The sequence below is a fragment of the Podarcis erhardii genome (genome assembly GCF_964252035.2).
Source record: "Podarcis erhardii genome assembly, chromosome: 10".
Classification (NCBI taxonomy): domain Eukaryota; kingdom Metazoa; phylum Chordata; class Lepidosauria; order Squamata; family Lacertidae; genus Podarcis; species Podarcis erhardii.
The window spans coordinates 38914257-38932750 of record NC_138500.1 but is presented as its reverse complement, the minus strand read 5'-3'; the positions used below and the strand labels follow the sequence as shown (position 1 = coordinate 38932750).

Genomic DNA, 18494 nt, shown 5'->3' with positions numbered 1-18494 from the left:
AGAATACCGTCTACATAATGCTTATTCCAGAGCAATGAAGCTGAACTAAATAGGACTACAGGCTATGGACTACAACCAATTTTATTCTTTCAACGAAATCCTATAAAAACCAAAGGGTGGTATACAACGAAGCAGTTCCACTAGGCCAAGCAATGAAACTTATTCTCCCTCTCCTCTCCCCATGCGGTCCATAAATATGTTCTGGGGTTCCCCCAGAGCAGGTTGGGGGGGCCTGGTGGGAAAGGAAGCTCCATAGTTTAGCCAAAAGGGCTTGTGCAAGAAGAACTGTTAGTTGGACACTGCCCAATGAACTGATCTTTTCAACATACCTTTAAAAGATAGTATTATTATTATTATTATTATTATTATTATTATTATTATTATTATTATTTGAATATATATACCGCCGTATACCTGGAGGTCTCAGGGAGGTTCACATAAAAAGATCACAGTATATAAAATAAAAATAAAAGCAATAACCCAATAATACGCCCCGCCCCCCACCAAAGAGCCACATTTTAAAAGGGTATGGGATGTTGATCAGGTCAACCAAAGGCCTGGTTAAAAGGGAACCTTTTTGCCTGGCGCCTAAAGGTGTATAATGAAGTACTCCTGAAAACAAAAATAACCCATTATTTTTATATAATGATAATGAGCTCTATGTTTAAGCTGAATGCTTACCTCTACGATTATTTATATATTTTAGCCAAGATTTTCTAAAGATTCCTGAAACATGACGACTCTCAAGATCTCAGCAGATCATTTACAGAATAAAGTATAATTCTAATCTACACTTACTGGACCCTGATGTTATCAAATTCCTTGATTTTTGCCAAAGTAATCTGCTTTTGCTTTTGCAATTCGGACGATGTTTTCTTTAATTTGTTCAGAAGGGATGCAAGGGAACTGTCCTGTTCTGCTACAGTTTGCTCCATCTCTGCCAGACGAATTAAATGTTTATTTGCTGGGACAGCTAAAGATGGCTTTTTCACCAACTCCTGTGGAACAAAACAGGTTATCTAATGAATAAATATTCCATTCTTTGTTTGATATTACTGTTTAACTCATATCCTGGATGTAATGTATAAGCTAAGATGCATGATATATTTGCATCTTAAGTAAGTTGAGGTACTGTATGGCTCATTTGCCCTTATTTACCTGGTTAATTCTTGAAATATAACCATGTTTTTCATTCGCATGCTGTGAAGCCCTAACAATAGCTTGTCTAAAAATAGCGTTTTACAAAAATTCCTAAAAATGGTTTCCAGAAATCCTTTTTATTACCAGTGTGTGTTTTATTACTTTTCTATCATCAGGAATGCAGTACACTATGGCACTGATGATATCATCAGAAAGGCACCTTTGTTGGTTTAAGCATTGGGCCACGGTCACAGGATATGAAGTCATCACTGCAAATTTGGGGCCCAGTTCCTTAAGAGCTTTATATGTCAACTCGTCACTAATGGTGCCCCAAAGGCTGCAGAAAGTCAGTGGAAGCCTGATGGAACTCAATGGCTGGATCCCAAGTGCTCCTGGTGTGAGCAGACATTGATTCAGCTCACTCAACGGGTGGGACAAAAAAACAATTCCCAAGGTTGTCTGCAACCCATGGGACCACCGTTTTGACAGTGGGGTGGGCAGCTGTAGAGACAGCTTCCACAAATTACTTTACATCAGAACTTTGCTGGATCCAAGCCAAAAAGGATAAGAAATCACCATATTTCAATTCTGTCCCCATGTTATCTTTATTCCCCAAATCCTCAAATGCAGAAATCATGAACAAAACTTATACTTACTAATGCAGTTTGCTTGAATTTGTTAAAAGAACTGTCAGCATGTATATCTAACTTTTGATGTAGCACTCTGAGGTCGTCTTCATGTTTCTTTGCAATTTCCTCTTGTTCCTAAATAGTGCAAATATATATATATTTGTTTCTGTGTCCATTCTATTCTACAAAAATTTCAAATAGTTACTAATCTTATCACACTAAATGCAAAAGAAACTGAAAAGGATGTCCACAACAAAAGGCAATACTCTTCAAGTTTTCCAAACACAGAAGTCATTTTTAACTTCCTTTACTTCCTTATGCTACATATTCAGGACTTTTCCCCATGAATGGCACTCAGAATAATGCAGTCCCAAGTCATGTTGGAAACACCAATTCACACAAATGGCACCTCTGTGCCACCACTGCCCAGTTCAAATGGCCCTGTGTAACCCAGCATTTTCCATTCATTCATTCATTAAAAAAATTCTACAATGCCCTTCAATTCAAAATTTCCAGGGCTGTTTACAATAACAGCTCATGCATTTTGTATTGTAAATACCTCTCTTGCTTTGGCCAAAAGGTGTTGGTACTTTTTCAACACTTCCTCTTTTTGATTTAATCTTGCTTGCATATTTGCAATTGTCTGGTGCGCAATTTTCAGAGCACGAGGAGAGGCAGCAGAGTCCTCTTCTTTTGGTCCAAGCTCTGCTATTATTTTCTCTCTCTCTGATGATGCTGGCAACCGAAGTCTCAGTTCATTTATGATCCTGTCTCTGGATAAGATACTTTGCTCCGCTTTCCACAAAGCAGCTTCTTTTTCTTTCAGTTTCTGTAATAAAATAAATCTCTGTTACCAAAAATGACAAATATAATTGAGAGGATTTCTTCTTCCTTTTTCAACATGGAGAAAAGAGTGGGGAAATAAAGGCAAGTGGGGAGCTGTGAAAAACAAGAGGCGGGGGCAGGACCAGAATAGGTAGCTAGGTAGATGGTAGATGATAGATAGATAGATAGATAGATAGATAGATATATTATTCATTTTTAGGTCAAGAGAACTAGACAACCAACAAAGAACATCACAGAATAGCTGTTTTAATCAAAGGCAGGACCAACTGAAGTGCATTCTGGGAGCTACCTGCTTCCCAAGACATTGTTCCTGCCTTTGACCACCAGGTGGAGTCAAAGCCCAACCTGATAGCCTGGCGTCTTCATTACATATCTTTAAGTGCCAGGCCAAACTGTTTCTCTATAACCAAGCCTTTGGCTGAGTAACATTCTGCGGTCTTTTAAATGGGTTTGTAGAAGAAATTATTCAGATTTTTTTTTCTTTTTGTTCCATTATGAATTTTATGTTCTCATCTTATATTTTTACGTTATGAATCACTGTGTGACCCTTGAGTGAAAGGTGGCAGACAAATTTAATAAATAAAAGGTAAAAAAAAGATTTTAAAAATTGAACAGCTGTGCCGCCTTCTGGAGTGAGAGGAAGGAGCAATGCAACTAAAGATACCTTCCTCTGCCGGAGGCAAAATCTCCACTCTATAAATCACTAAAAGCATATGATTCAGTTAGCTGAACAATCCAATCACCTCTTCTAAGGATTTGCAGGTGGCTTGCACTTCCAGGATAGTTCGGATGTGTTCTCGTATTTTCCTTAGAGCTTGCTCAAGCTGATGTGCAAGGGGCAAGCTGGGGTCTGGAACTGATCCTGTAGCTTCATCAAACTGCAGAGAAGGAAACAGAAAGGGTTGTTTTGCGCAGGCAGGCGGAGACCCCCACCCCCAACGACAGCCGGGTGGAATAATGACACTTGACGTGTTATGGGACTTATCAGTACGAAATCAGGTACCTTCTGAGCGGTTCTAATTATGTCCTTCTGCTGACGGTCATAAGTGTCGAGCTGACGTTCTAATTCTACTTCTCTTTGTTCCCAGGCCAACTGCCGCTCCTCATGGAACTACAAGATTTAAGGGGTTTAACAAGGACTGTACACAGCCTCTGAGAGCAGCACAAATATATGCTAGATATAGGAACATTTTTTACGTTACATGCAGCAAAACTTTTGTAGGAGTTTTCTCTGCAGAATTTCTAAAGTTACATTAATTTTTTAAAAAACCAATACTGCAACACCACTTGCTTTTCTGTACCTTGCTCTGCTGTACAATTTCTTCTTCCAGGTTATTAATGGTACGTTCGTATTCAGAAAGGATATTGTTCAAATATTTAATCTCTTCCTTTTTCTTGGCTAATTCGCGGTTCAGTTTAAGGTCCTGAAGACGAAGCTCTTCAATTTTCATATGCCATTCAATTACCTGACAATACACAAATGACCAAATCTGACAACAATTTAAGGACCAAACTGATTCCAAATAATGCCAAACTACTGCAGAAAAAAAGATGAACTAGCTCATTGTGGTGTTTCTCTCAAAAATCAGGAGAATTTGGTTGAAAGGAGTGGTGGTTGGGAAAAAATACATAACCACGTAGAATCCTTGGTGCATGGGTAGAGGCACAAGCAAGCATCTCATGAATTCTTTGCATTTTGGCCCAGCTTAACAAAATGAAGAATGTGTGCATGTGATTAAATATGAATACGAAAGAATCTGAGTGATGAAGCACTAATGGAATACAACACACATTCAAATGGGGGTGACTGACATTTTTACAGTGGAAATTGACATTCTGTCAATTGACATAGATAAGCAGATGCTGCTTTTCCCTCTTGGCTAATCAAGGCAATAAAAATGAAAAATCAAATCAAACAAACCCCAAAACTTTATCTGAACTGAGAGTCAATTCTCAAATATATAGTTAAAGTTGTAATATTGCAAACCTTCTGTGCTCCTCTTGTATCTTTCAATGTGGCTATTAGTTCTTCTAATCCTTTTAACTTTGTCTCCAGCTCCAGTGCTCTGTTCTCTGCGTTTCGGCGCTCCTGCTGAGCAAGCTGGACCTCATCCATAGTCTTAAGTTTGTCATTCTGAAGCTGAATCATAGTTTTGGAGAACTTCTCCTGCTGAGCCAGGGGCAAAGCACCACTGAATTGTCGTCGCAATGACTGTACAGTCTGGCGGAGATGCTTAGCTCTATTCCTCCCCTCGAGTCGTGTATAGTACAATGCTTGCTCTTTATCATCCAGTTTCTGCTCTAGGCGCATATTAGCCACCTCCATCTTCTGAAGTTTTGATATGGCAGCCTCTAACTTGGCCACAGCAGTGGCTTCACTAACCTGAAGGGCCACGATATGCTGATGTAATTTTGCAACAAGTGTTTTTTCATCTGATTGTGCCTGAATAGCAAGTAAGATAAAATATATATATATATATATAATCAAATGCATTCGCTAAGCATTTACACGGTATTGGGCTTATTATCTGTGTCACAGGGATGAATGGTTATGCTTCTAAGCAGAGATAGCCCATACCTGAAAATCCAAAATCTGCATTCTGAGCGATTCCACTTCTTTCTCTCTGGATTGCTGGCGATTCTCCAAAGCATCAACTTGCATCTTGGCAATATCAGACAGCTCTTTTAGCCTAGCAAGACAAGTGAAACATATTTACCAAAAAATACTGCAAGGGTAACAGTATTCCCTTTTTCTTTTTCCCCCAATATGCAAATAATAAAAAACAGTACTAAAAGGATATATATTGAATGGAACTGCTGCACATTTAAGGCTAGCAGATGAAAATGTCTAGCAGATGAAAAAGCTGTTTGAGCCTCGATGCCTGAAGACCGTTTACAGGTTGAGAATGTGGTTAAAACCTGAAACATTGTCGCAACAGCACTATCACTAGGTCCATATGCAGTGCCACATGGAACAGTTGTGTCACACAACACTACTGAGTTTTGATGCTATAAATGAGCTGTTTACATTAAGTTGTAGCCCACCACATACTGGCTGCATTCATATGCAACACGGTTTAAAGCTATGTGGACAAGCTACAGCAAGCCTGAGCAAAATATCTGGCTCCCAACACTGCCCCTTTCGCATTCTTCTGCAGGTCTGGTGAAAGGACATCTTCATAGTTTCCCTTTTAAAGACTCTTGATTTAGGATTACATTTCAACCAGGTACATTTCATAAGAAGCCATTTTCAAACCCTAGGTTCTGCTGGCTTGTGAAACCATTGTTTGATCCTTCGTTTGTGCATAACGCCAAGCCAAGATTCTGTAAAAGTGATACTATAACTTAGCAGAGGTCTTCTGAATACAATGGCAAAGCAGGGCTCATTTAAGCCAGGTACTTCATTTGGGCTCATTGAGCCTCATCCATACAGCACTAAACCATGATTTCACATTAAAGTCATACCTCGGGTTACAGCCACTTCAGGTTGCGTCTTTTCGGGTTGCTGACCGCCAAAACCCAGAAGTACCGAAATGGGTTACTTCTGGGTTTCGGCAGTCGCACATGCGCAGAAGCGCCAAATCTCAACCCATGCGTGTGCAGACACAGGTTGTGAACGTACATCCCGCATGGATCACGTTCGCAACCCGAGCATCCACTGTACAATGCAATCCAGACCACTATGTTAAACACGTGTAGGTTTTTTTTATAGCTGCTTCCAAACATAGATTCTACCCTGTGGAATTGCATAGGTTTCAGTTGCTGATGCTGTATAATTTTTTGTAATGTTTTTATATATTTATTATGTATTTTATACCTGCACACTCTGCCTTACAGACCTTTTCCCACCTCGCCTGGGAAGGCTGGGCCCTGGCTGACTTCAGCTACAAAAGTTGAGGCTGTTGAACAGACTCTTAGGTTGTGATATTGTTTTTGTATCTTTATTTTTGTAATTTATGATTTATGTGGGTATTTTCAATTTGATTGTGTACTTTCTGATGTGATTTATTTGTTGTTTATTTCTACCTTTGTTAATTTGTAATTATGTAAATATTTTCATGTCGTAAGCCACTGTGAGCATGGTTTTAACTATGGAAAGGCAGAATACAAATACAATAATGCGTGTATGTTTACTCTTTTATGATTATTTTATCATAAAGCTGCCTGAAAAAATGACCGATAAAATTTTAACTAAGCAAAACTAGACTCCAAAAAGCAGCATGCATACACAATTTCAACATTTCCTTTGCAAATCTTCCCCAAAGACCTTCCAATTACTCTTTAAACTTCCCCCAGGTCATAAAGCAGCTCCAGGATGAGGAATGGTTGGGTTTTAAAGTGAAAAACCAGTGTAATTCCCCACAATTTTTCCTTTAAACTGCTGCCATGACATGTGTGCGTGCATATAAGGGCAGAGGGGGGCAGTTCTAGAGGGAAATTCAAATAAATTTGGAAGTATTCCCCCACCACCACCACCTCTTCTACGCAGGGCTGAGTAATGCAAGAACCTTTAAACTTACTTTGATATTTCAATCTTGAGCTCAGTTTCACTTTTCTCCAGGTCCATAATTCGACGTCTATCTGCCTCGCTGACTGCTTTACTCACACTGCTTGATAGTTCATCTCGCAAAGACTGTTCCACTTTCTGTGCTTCAAGGTTGATCTTTGTAAGCTAAGACATGGCAAGTTTGGTAAAGATATTCAGAATCAGAACACTACATTCAGTCCTAAACAACAACCTGTTAGTACATGGGTAGACAACATGCATTATCAGGTGTTTGTGGCACTCTTTGATAGGATTATGAGGACTCACGGCATACACTGTAATGTAGAACACCAGCATGTCTTTCCTGGGCTGAATTTCCACCTGCTCTGACTACTTCAAGATACAGGAGCCTTACACACACTAACTACAAACAATCTTGGATTCAGCTTGTGATAAACTTGCCCCAAAACGCCACTCTCTTAGTTAATGTGCCTCAAGAATTAACTGGGCGAGAGAAATGGAATGAGAGCCTTTCAGCAGAATGAACCAACATCCTGCGTATTCACATTAATCCACAGCTTATTTCTAACTACAGTTTAATGTGATGTTTGGCTTGGTCATAAAGCTGTTTCTTCTAGGTGTTAGGAATTTGTCAACCTTATATGCCTACTTTTCCACCTTACTCAATAGTGTCTCTCAAACAGCGCAATATCTCTAAATGCATCTAGCTCCAAGAAACTATTGGGGGGGGGCGCGGAGGAATGATAGGAGTAATTAAAGAGAACAGTATGCTAATGCATTTTCCAACACCTTAAGCAAACTATGTAATCACAGCTCAGCAGCCAACCTCAGCAAACTTTGTTTCCAGTTCAAAATTGCGTTCTTCCACTTGTTTTAATGTGTTCCGTAAGTGTTCATACATTCGCTGAGAGTGCTCTGCCCTTTGCCTTTCATTTAGTTCTTTCATTTCCAGCATAGTAATTTTCTTAGAAATAGAAACAATCTCACTGTTTGTTATGGCTTTTGTGGCCTTATCTGTAGCACTGTCTCCTCCTACAAATTGACAATAATATAAATGGAAAAATTTAGTGACAGACACATTTTAAAAACAAAACAATATAAAATCTGCAGTATGGAACAGAGGCAGAAATCTTCAACTTTTCAAAATATTTAAAACACCTTCTTTTGCATAGTTCAGAACTGGAATATCATTTATAATTGCCCTTTACCTTGTTTAGTTATTATTACTTCCCTTTTTTATCAAAGGGACTGGGTTGATCTTTTCAGACTTTGGCAGAATCTTGACAGGATATCTCACTTCTAATACACTATAGGGGTTGTCTTCGCAAATAAAACACTCTAATAACAGGTAAGTTGTACTAATGATCACAGATGCCTTTGGGGATATATTGAGCTCAACATCATTTTCCCTTTTATTTTTCCTTTTAAAAAAAGTTCTAGGCTTGTGTGAATACCATTTAAGAATACTAACAAGCTTTCAAGTGAATGTTTGGATTCTTGTTAATTTAAGAATAAGAAGGCTTGTGTTTCAAAATGTTGCTCAACTCTACATTTTAAGGTACCAGGTTTACAGAGAAAACATGTATCATCTCATTGCAATAAAACGATCATAATACAATGCACTCACCCAATTTTGCTGTTTGCTCCCAAGCTTGTTCAAGTGTATGAAGTTTCTCTTTTGTAATTTCCAGCTCCTTGTTTAAAGACTCAATCTGTTCTTTCAGGGATGCATTTTCACGCTATATGGCATGGCAAGATGTAGCACACCAAAAACAATTTAAAGACAAATTAAAATATAATAACAGTTTAAAAACAAAACAAAAATATTGCTTTGTGCAAGCAGTGAGAGAATGTTAGACACCAATTAAAAAAAAAAAATCCAACCGTACAGTGCTTTCCCCTAAGTTAAAGTGTAAGCAGCTTTCAAAAGAGATCACTATGAAAAGCACACCTAAGTATATCCTTCCCTCTCTGTTTTTATAGTTAAAGCACTAGTGGTCTGTAATAGTATTTGGGAAGGACAATAAAAAGTTTGTTTTCCTTTCAAATCCTGCCTACAATATTAGGCAGCTGAATCTTCTGCTGGGCCTGCACTACCAGCATAAAAATGAGATGGAGAAATGTAGATGCTCAATCTAAAGTTATCTCAAAGTTATCTCAAAGTAGCATGGTAGTATTACCTCTAAGTGCTCCAAATTAGTTGTTCTTTGAACAAGCAAGTTATCTTTTTGTAGCATATCCCTGTATTTAGCCGTTAATTCATTATACTGCTTATTAGCCATTTCCAGATCATTCAGAGGTACACAATCATCCAACGCTTTCTGCAATGCTGCCATCTTGAAAGTTGCCATTTCCTGAACAAAGAAGGAAGAAACAGTCTATATGGCATTCGAAAAAGGAGGAATGCTGAAAGTGCATTCAAACATACTGCGGCAGGTCACTAGGAATATAGAAGCCAAACTGTACTGTCAGAATAGCTGTGGCATTTTTGAAAAGTGCAAAAACAGCTTGGATTTTGCAGAGACACTTGGAAAGAATACATGATAAATCCTATTGAAAAAGAGAAGTATCGAGGCTCCACACAATCAGGACATCTGAATTGAGTAGGAATATGACCCATATGGTGCTCCTATGAGCAACTTGTGTGCAACACTTGGGATTCCTTTTCAAATGTTGGGTGGCACACAGTCGGTGCTGCCTGAGGATGTGATGCTGGAAATGGTTCAGGAAGCACAACCTCACTGCTGCTTTGCATACAAAAGCCACACAATCGTCATCTGAGTAGAGCTGGCATGATATATAAAACATACCTTGAACCTTTGCAAACGGCCAATCTTTTCTCCAACTGCAGCCTCCACAGCTATTAACTCGGCCTTCATCTTCTCATTCTCTTTCCGGAGATGCTTCTCCATTTCAAGTACGGTCGTGTACTGCCTTGCCAGTGACCTTTCATTTACCCTCAGAACAGTTATTTTTCTACTGTAGTCCGCAAATAGCCGTTTAAAGTCATCGCTATTCTTTTCAAGTGCATCTAATAAATTCTGTGGGAAGATTAAAAACGTCACTGGCACTGTGATGTGAGTATTAACATGTATTTTAAGCAGTCTGTGGCATTGATCTAGCTAAACAGAAGCAGATACATTGGTGCATAACAGGCCTCTTCTCCTCTCCTCCCAGTCCTATGCACTCCTGGAAAAGCCACTCCTGAGAACTGCATGAGATGAGACATGGGCATGAGAGAAATCACTGCAAATCTCCCCTCAAAAACCTTGCCAGACCCCACATTATTTTTTATAAAATAATCCAACCTTTAGAAATAGCGTATCAGGAGATGAAAGGGCTCATAGCAGGAAGGAGGTGGGAAAGCCTTGTTGTCTCATGTGGAACTTGTCATTCCTGGCACCCAAGCCCATGAATATAGGATCACTACTTACATAATATTCTTTTATTTTTACATCATCTTGCTCCTTTTGATGTTCCAATCTTTTCTTTTCTTCTTGTATTTTTTCACCAGCAGTATGCCAGTGTTCCCTTTCACTAAAATAAGTAAAGGGATGTTTTGTAAAACACATTATTGCAACTATTGTGTCATATTGTGCTAGTAAAATCTGAAGTCTGAAAGTTCAGAACAAAAGATTTATAAGCTGCCAATAGAGGGGAAACAGATTTTGGAAATAGCAAGTTAACTCTTCCATCTTTGCAAAGCATGGCTGAATATAAGCATTATGTACTAGAGCTGAACAATCTTTGGCACCAGAATTATTAAGGGTATCTGAAACCCTTTTAATTAATTTATATTTATTTAATATGAATAAAAAACTGTATTAATAAACTTTTTTATTAAGTACTAATTTATTAATTTTTATTAACAACATTATGCTGCCCCATAACTGTTTTCCCCATTAACAGTTTCCCCCATTAACAGTTATGCTGCCCCATAACTGTTTTCTAGGGAGGGGAAATACAATTTTTGTTCCAAAAAACTGTAGTGTTTGATTTTATGGTTGCATTGTAATTCACCTAGACACACCTTATTTATTGTAATTCACTTTCTTTGGCTACTATACCAAGATATCATCCTCAGAATTATACCTTTGATATTCTTTATACAGCAAGCCTTGCTGGTGGCGGGCAACTGCAACTTTCCTTTTGTAGTCTTCTAGCGCTTCTTCTAATTTCTTCAGCAGCTTCTCTTTATTTTCCAGTTCCTAACGATACATGTCAAATTAACTGTATGACATATCTCAGCTTCAATTCTAATGGATATAAAATATATAAAATGGAGTACCTTCCTATAGCTATATGCTTTTTACAAAGAATGACCTCATCACATATATTTGTCTGTGGGAAAAGTTGCAGTTCAAGATGTAATATCAGTTTTCACCTTAAATAATAATATCAAGGTTATATAAAAGATATGTGAACAGGATTTTGTTCCTTTCACTATTACTTTAAAAACCATTGATGAGATACTGAACTGCCATGAATAAGAAACTTTGAATATAAAATGCTCTGTTTTTCATTAAAATACTGCATGGCTTTGAAACCACCATGGTATATACATACATATGCACATATGTGTGTGTGTGTGTGTGTGTGTGTGAGAGAGAGAGAGAGAGAGAGAGAGAGAGAGAGAGAGAGAGAGAATGGGCAGAGGTAAACATGTTAAGATACACCCACTAGTCAGTTTTAAAGTCTTTACCTGCAAAAGGTATATTAAATATTCATTCTGTGAATTTATTATGTTTACACTAGATGGAGCCATTCCTTCCGGAAGATTTACTGCTTTGAACACCATACCAGCATCTTCTGATTGCCGCAGCAAATGGATCTCATTTTCTAAAGAGGCAACCTGAAACATATAAGCAACAATAGGGCGCAAAGAATCACTGAAAAGCTTTAAATATGTTAAGTATATCATTTACATGTATTGCAAAATATTGTCATTACTAGCCAGAAAGCTTACACCAAATAAAAATGTTTCTGAAGCGCCACAATTTTTTAAAAGCTGCTTCCAGTGATGGTCAGATGAGCAGCTGTTTGGGTGTGCAGAAGTTACAGCATCACTATCAGGGGCCCAGTATGCACCCATAATCCCCCACACTAAAGCAGCACTCTTTCAGTGGGTCCTCCTTTGTTTATCAATCAAATCTTGCATGACACATATGAGGAGCTGTGGAAAGAAACCCATGTGTACTTCACTTTGTATTGCTACCTAGGCTACTTTTGAAGGCTAAGATAGGCTGCATACCTTGGCATTTGCTTTTGAAAGCTGATTGGAAAAATTCACTGCTTCTTTTTGTGCGTCCCTCAGTTCCTTCCTTAATTCTTCATTTCGTCCTGTTAGTTGGTCAACTTGAGTCTTTAAGTGTATGCTAGCATCGAAGGTTCCTTCTGTATTCTTTAATTCAATTGCCTGCCAACAATTGATTCACCATAAAAGAAAGTAAGTGCTTTCCATGAAGTTAAACTCTCTTCTCCTAGCCCTACATGGAGATACAAGTCTGGTAATTCTTCCCATGCACAGAATGCACTCTACCAAACACCTAGATTCCTCCGTTAACAAACACACGCCAAGTTCAATTAAAACTATATAAAGCCAAACAGTAAATCTGGCCATTTAAAGAGTAAAACATGCTATCTGCATGAGGAAAAAACTGCAATGGAAAGGAATATTGCAAAAGTGTGATTCTACATATGGCGAATGTATTGGGGGGGTGTGGACCTTTTCTGAAGCAATTAATTCCATTACCACATGATTTGTATAGCATTTTAGCACACAGGACAGACAAGAATCAAACTGGGAAGTGCAGCTCAGTTGCTTAGCCGCTGCACTACAGCAGCTTGACTACTATGCAAAGCAGATTCCCTGAGGGCAGACTACAGCAACAGTCCAAGCCAAAAATCCCAACGCCCAAGTCTTTCCTTTCTTCCACTTTGCCTGTCAAAGGGAGGAAGCCAACGCAGATTGGCTCTTTACACTAGGTCATGGCCCTGTGACCATTTGCTGAAGAGGGATAAGAAAGGCTCAAAAGAGATACCCTATGCCTTCCAGTGCAGACCATATCATAGTTGGAGAGAACAGCCTCCCCAGATAACAATTATGTAGGAAGGAAGCAAAATCCTTAAATTTCAACACAAGTTTGTAAGCACCTGAACTATATTTTTGCTGCCCTTTTTGTTTAAAAAAAGCATTATACAACCTGTTCAAAGCATTTGGTAAGGATACACTTTCCCCTCCAAAACCCAATTTCCTTTATCGTCTCATACCTGTGTCATGATGTACATAAAGCAAGCAATCATGAAATCTTTTTAACGTTTTCAGCTAAACAGATTCAGCTAAGCTAAGTAAGTAATGAAATACAGACTTACATTTACTAATCGTTCCAAACTAGGAATGATTACAGCAGTTTCTCCACCTTTCACACCTGGATCTTTCTGCATGTCCTTTATAGCTTGTAGGATTTCTTTCATGCCTTCTTCAAGGTGCTTATTTTCTTGCACCAATTCTTTTACTGCAATTACATTACATATAGTTCACTTCCGCACGCTTTGCAATGGACAATTGCAAGTTCATATGTATTTCAGCGGGACGCGGGTGGTGCTGTGGGTAAAACCTCAGCACCTAGGGCTTGCCGATCGCATGGTCGGCGGTTCGAATCCCCGCTGCGGGGTGAGCTCCCGTCTTTCGGTCCCAGCTCCTGCCCACCTAGCAGTTCGAAAGCACCCCTAAGTGCAAGTAGATAAATAGGTACCGCTTTATAGCGGGAAGGTAAACGGCGTTTTCGTGTGCTGCGCTGGTGCTGGCTCGCCAGAGCAGGTTCGTCACGCTGGCCACATGACCCAGAAGTGTCTCTGGACAGTGCTGGCCCCCGGCTTCTTAAGTGAGATGGGCGCACAACCCTAGAGTCGGACACGACTGGCCCATACGGGCAGGGGTACCTTTACCTTTACCTTTATGTATTTCAGCTGGGTTTCTAGTTATGGTATCCACACTTCCAAGAGGAGATATTAATGAATTTTAGCAAGAGTTGTTACTCAAAACGATTCATTCAGAAAATATTTTCAAACTTGGAGTCTTTAAAGTCAATGTAGATATTACAAGGTTTGCAAGATTTATAAAACAAAACAACAAGATGATGTATTTTTGCCTGACTCATTAACCATTGCTTTAGCACTTTTATTGTATAGGTAAATTAAAATTTATGCTTACATTTCAATTGAAACTTGGCTATTACGGCCCTGTTTTGTTCCAAGTCCCTGTTACGTTCATTCAATTCTTTGGTAAGGTAGTTATTCTGCCAATAAAAACAGACTAACCATTAAAAAGGGTTTCTAGAACTTTAAAAAAGGTCATTTTTTAAACTGAGTTGTTGAAAAAATGTTAAATGAGACAAAACATCATATCGAACCTGCATTTTGAACAATGTATGACAGCATATTGCATTTCATGTATTTCAAACAAAACAGCAATAATAAGAATAGTAATGTTTTTGTAATAAAAGAACACTACAATTTGCATGACAGTATATTCAGTCAAATGGGACGCGGGTGGCGCTGTGGGTAAAACCTCAGCGCCTAGGACTTGCCAATCGTCAGGTCGGCGGTTCGAATCCCCGCGGCGGGGTGCGCTCCCGTTGCTCGGTCCCAGCGCCTGCCAACCTAGCAATTCGAAAGCACCCCCGGGTGCAAGTAGATAAATAGGGAACGCTTACTAGCGGGAAGGTAAACGGCATTTCCGTGTGCTGCGCTGGCTCGCCAGATGCAGCTTGTCATGCTGACCACGTGACCCGGAAGTGTCTTCGGACAGCGCTGGCCCCCGGCCTCTTAAGCGAGATGGGCGCGCAATCCCCAGAGTCGGACACGACTGGCCCGTACGGGCAGGGGTACCTTTACCTTTATATTCAGTCAAAGAATACTAAGTTATTAGAAAAATACTTCTTAGTCTCTTAATATGGACTATCATGACTTTATCTCTCAGGTGGAAACCCTGAACTACCTCAAACTCCTGGCTCCTGTGTCTGTCAAGCTCTAGCTCTGCATCTTTATTCAGGGTATTCTTGGCGAACAAGTCTTTCAATATCTGCTCGTTCTAGAGAACAAGTAATAATTAATGCATTTGAATTTCAACTCCTAAAGACTTTTATATTCTATATGCCTCACAATTCAGTTTTAACTATTTATAGTTGCCTTTCATAATGAGTCACAACAAGGTATCTATCAATAACACAGTCACTGCTGTTTTACTGGGATGATCTTTTTTGTAATGATGCAGTGATACCACCATTCTCAAACACTTTTATGGCCGAGTACAGCCAATCTTAACACTAGACAGTGACAAATAATTGGTTTGGGTTTCTGAAGTCCCAGTCTTTGTGCCTTTACTGTGGAAAGCATATATATATATTTACTACATGTTTGCAAATCTGGCACATTAATCTGCATCTGTATTGCAGTGGATTAGTTTTAAACATGAAATTGTTTTACTTGGTCATCGCTTCAAGATGTTTCAAATGAAGTGATTCATAAACAAAACAAAACAAAAATCAATTATAGAAGGCACAAATTTAAGCACATATGAAGATGTCTCACCTCTGACCTAAGAAACATTAATTCACTCCTCAACTGCCTTATAAGACTCTCAACTCGATCTATCTGATATGTATTCATTCGCAGGCCACAATCAAGTCCTTCATCCATGTGTTCTACTGGCCATGATTCTGGAAAATAGATCTGGTCTTTCCCCATCTCTCTCATATCAGTTCTTAAATCCAACAATTTTATTTCAGAATTGTCCTTCTCATCTCGCAAAAGGACCTCCTGCACTACGTAGGAGGACACTGGCTTTCCAAGCAGAGAAAGAGGCAGCCCTTCCTGGAAATCCAGTGACAGGGTCTGAACCCGAGATGCTTCAGTTCTCTTCATCTGCCTTTCCTGTCTTTGTCGGCTTTTACTAGCCCTTTGTTTCCCTTGCATAGCAGAAAATGATAGTGGACAGTCTGCTCTCAGTTCTTTCGATTCACTGTAGCTGACCGGACATAAAGCTTTCCCTAGCATTTCTTTAGATTGCTGCGTCACTGAACTGTAAAGTTCCTCTACTGTAAAAGACTCGGAGCCATCACAGTTATCATTCACTTGTATCTCTGAATCAAGCTGAAAACTCAACTGAAAAGAAAAGATATGCTTTCACTTTTTCAAAGAAATAAACTTTTAACATGTTCCAGATCTTCTCAATCCATTCCTCAAAGTTTTACATTTTTCCTCTGTTGCCTCCCACAACTCTGAGGGAAAAGAGTATTGTTTTAGGAGAAGCTATGCTTTTCTTTCTGTACTACACTACTTGCTATTTACAGAATAAAGATCAGCATTCATTATACGTGAAAGCAATTAACAAGATTGCCACACATTAAACAATTTCAATATAGATTTTTTTTGGGTATACAATGCTTTATTTTATTTTTATTTTTAAAAAAGATACTTCAATATACGGCAATCTAAGAAATCAGTCAAAATGGAATTTACAATGAATAAAACTTAGGCCATTACCTTTTCTTTAACCTCGTCAACGTTAACTGTACTCATAAACTCATATTTACTTCTTCTCATCTTCAGATCTTCAGTAAAGGTATCAATCAGCTGTAGGTCATCTGTATCCAATCCTAATCAGAACAAAGTTTACATAAGAAGTACTTAAAAATTTAAAACAATGCAAGGCTGACCTCAGTAGTGATAAAAAGTCTCAAAAGCAAGTCATGTGAAAAAACTCTGTATGCAACTTAAAAGAAAGATCTCTCATTATCTCTGAGGAGCCTGCTCCACAAAAACATTGGTCCTCAGACATCCAACCTGATTTAGGAAGAGATTAAGGGGGCTAGATAGAACACAGATAGGAACTGGCCAGCCCGGATGCCGAGATCTCACAGGAGGTAGATATTGCTTAAATGAAACAACAATTTAGCAGATCAGATTACCTAGGGAGGTTTAGCATCTCCCTCTAGATATATATTCAAAGGCAAATGCTATAATCATCTGTTTAGGACTGTCATAGAAACCAAAGACCACACTAGATTCCCAACAAGAGTTAAATGAATTTGAGAAGGATTGTTTAATTCGTTTCCTCAGCGGTACCAAAAATTCATTATTCAGACTGCTCCAAGAGATAAACAAAGATGTTCTTCTGGAATCATCTATTGTTTGCTGCATGGCGCAAAGTAACTTCAGAGACAGCCTACCTAATGTTGCAGCTCTTCTTCCTTTCTCCTGAGCCAGTTTACGAATATGTTGTTTCAGGGCAACTCTTTCTTCTTCTAGTCTTTCAATCTGTAACGTATTCCAATGCCTAGTGTTATTATTAGTATTTCAATCTTTTTGGAATGGTATGCAGATGAATCAACTGAGATGCTTAGAAAGAAAATCACGTCTATGTCCATTTATCACTTGCCTCTTTCAGCAGGATTTGGTTTTCAGCCTTGTACTGCTGCTGTTTCAGGGCTTTGCTGTTTCTAAATTCCGTTAAATCAATCATTGTCTTGGGATCAAGACCTGAAATGTAATACATTGCAGAAATTTGTATATTCAATTAGAATAATTCCAGTCAAGGATGATGGCCTGAGGGATCTAGGGTAGGGAGGGAATTGTAGACCTAGATATCACTCAGTTGGATATTTTTGCTAAGATCCTCATTTAGCCAGCCACACTAGAAGCAGTCCTCAGCCGTTGCTTTCAGCTTGTTCATTAAAGGCAGAAATATGCTCTAGAATTCTCTAACTGCACTCTCATATACACTTATGAACATGCACTAGGTGGTAGTTCTAGACGCTTTCTAATAATGGCAAATAAACCAACTCTCAGATCCTAGTGAAACGTTTCTCACACTGTCCCTGGTGCGGCAGTGAGGGACTACTTCTTCTGTAATTATTTGCACTTTCCACTTTTGGCACAGGAGTCATAATAAGCCCTGGATCTCTTGCTCTGAGGGAAGGTGGGGGGAAAGAGGACCCAAACTCATGATTACATGATGTCAGATGGTCCTTCCCCACTGCCACAAAAAATTCTGCTGTCCTTGTCCTAACACTGGAGCTTCAGTGTCATGGGTTTGCTGGGGCATACCAGGGGAACAACTGGTTCCTAAAGATCCAACACCTTTCCAGTGTCCCAACATGTTCCTAAACCAGAATGATAAGCCCTGAAACAGGGGTAGTTCAGTCCCATTTATTTCACTTCCATTGTTTCCAGTGAGAATAAAAAAATTAAGGGGAAAAGGATGGAACAGCACAATAGGATCAATTGCCTTCAGTTCACAGTCCCCCTGGTCATAGGAAGGTTAGCTAAGGGCCACTGTACAATTAAATATTTCCAAGAGTTAACATGAT

General features: G+C 39.0%; 1 protein-coding gene and 1 long non-coding RNA gene across 5 annotated transcripts in view; one reads left to right on the top strand and one right to left on the bottom strand.

Annotated features, from left to right (window-relative positions):
- CEP290 (centrosomal protein 290) overlaps positions 1-18494 on the bottom strand; it is a 47993-nt gene that overhangs the window by 17391 nt on the left and 12108 nt on the right. For 3 of the 4 annotated variants that reach the window (XM_081878178.1, XM_081878177.1, XM_081878179.1), the window contains 24 exons: positions 17564-17664; positions 17355-17442; positions 16669-16781; positions 15715-16287; positions 15122-15214; positions 14336-14420; positions 13495-13637; positions 12374-12538; positions 11825-11974; positions 11215-11330; positions 10557-10659; positions 9933-10163; positions 9303-9476; positions 8750-8861; positions 7949-8154; positions 7136-7287; positions 5194-5305; positions 4603-5058; positions 3917-4081; positions 3619-3726; positions 3359-3493; positions 2329-2598; positions 1797-1904; positions 799-998 (listed from right to left, as the gene is read on the bottom strand). In XM_081878178.1, the coding sequence (XP_081734304.1) occupies positions 799-998; positions 1797-1904; positions 2329-2598; positions 3359-3493; positions 3619-3726; positions 3917-4081; positions 4603-5058; positions 5194-5305; positions 7136-7287; positions 7949-8154; positions 8750-8861; positions 9303-9476; positions 9933-10163; positions 10557-10659; positions 11215-11330; positions 11825-11974; positions 12374-12538; positions 13495-13637; positions 14336-14420; positions 15122-15214; positions 15715-16287; positions 16669-16781; positions 17355-17442; positions 17564-17664 (4159 nt within the window). The remainder of the gene's footprint in view (positions 1-798; positions 999-1796; positions 1905-2328; positions 2599-3358; positions 3494-3618; positions 3727-3916; positions 4082-4602; positions 5059-5193; positions 5306-7135; positions 7288-7948; positions 8155-8749; positions 8862-9302; positions 9477-9932; positions 10164-10556; positions 10660-11214; positions 11331-11824; positions 11975-12373; positions 12539-13494; positions 13638-14335; positions 14421-15121; positions 15215-15714; positions 16288-16668; positions 16782-17354; positions 17443-17563; positions 17665-18494) is intronic. The other variant, XM_081878180.1, reaches the window with a different exon arrangement.
- Positions 5317-15189, top strand: LOC309351033. Its single transcript, XR_014160669.1, has 3 exons — positions 5317-6533; positions 11878-12029; positions 15104-15189. It is a non-coding gene; the product is annotated as an uncharacterized lncRNA (long non-coding RNA).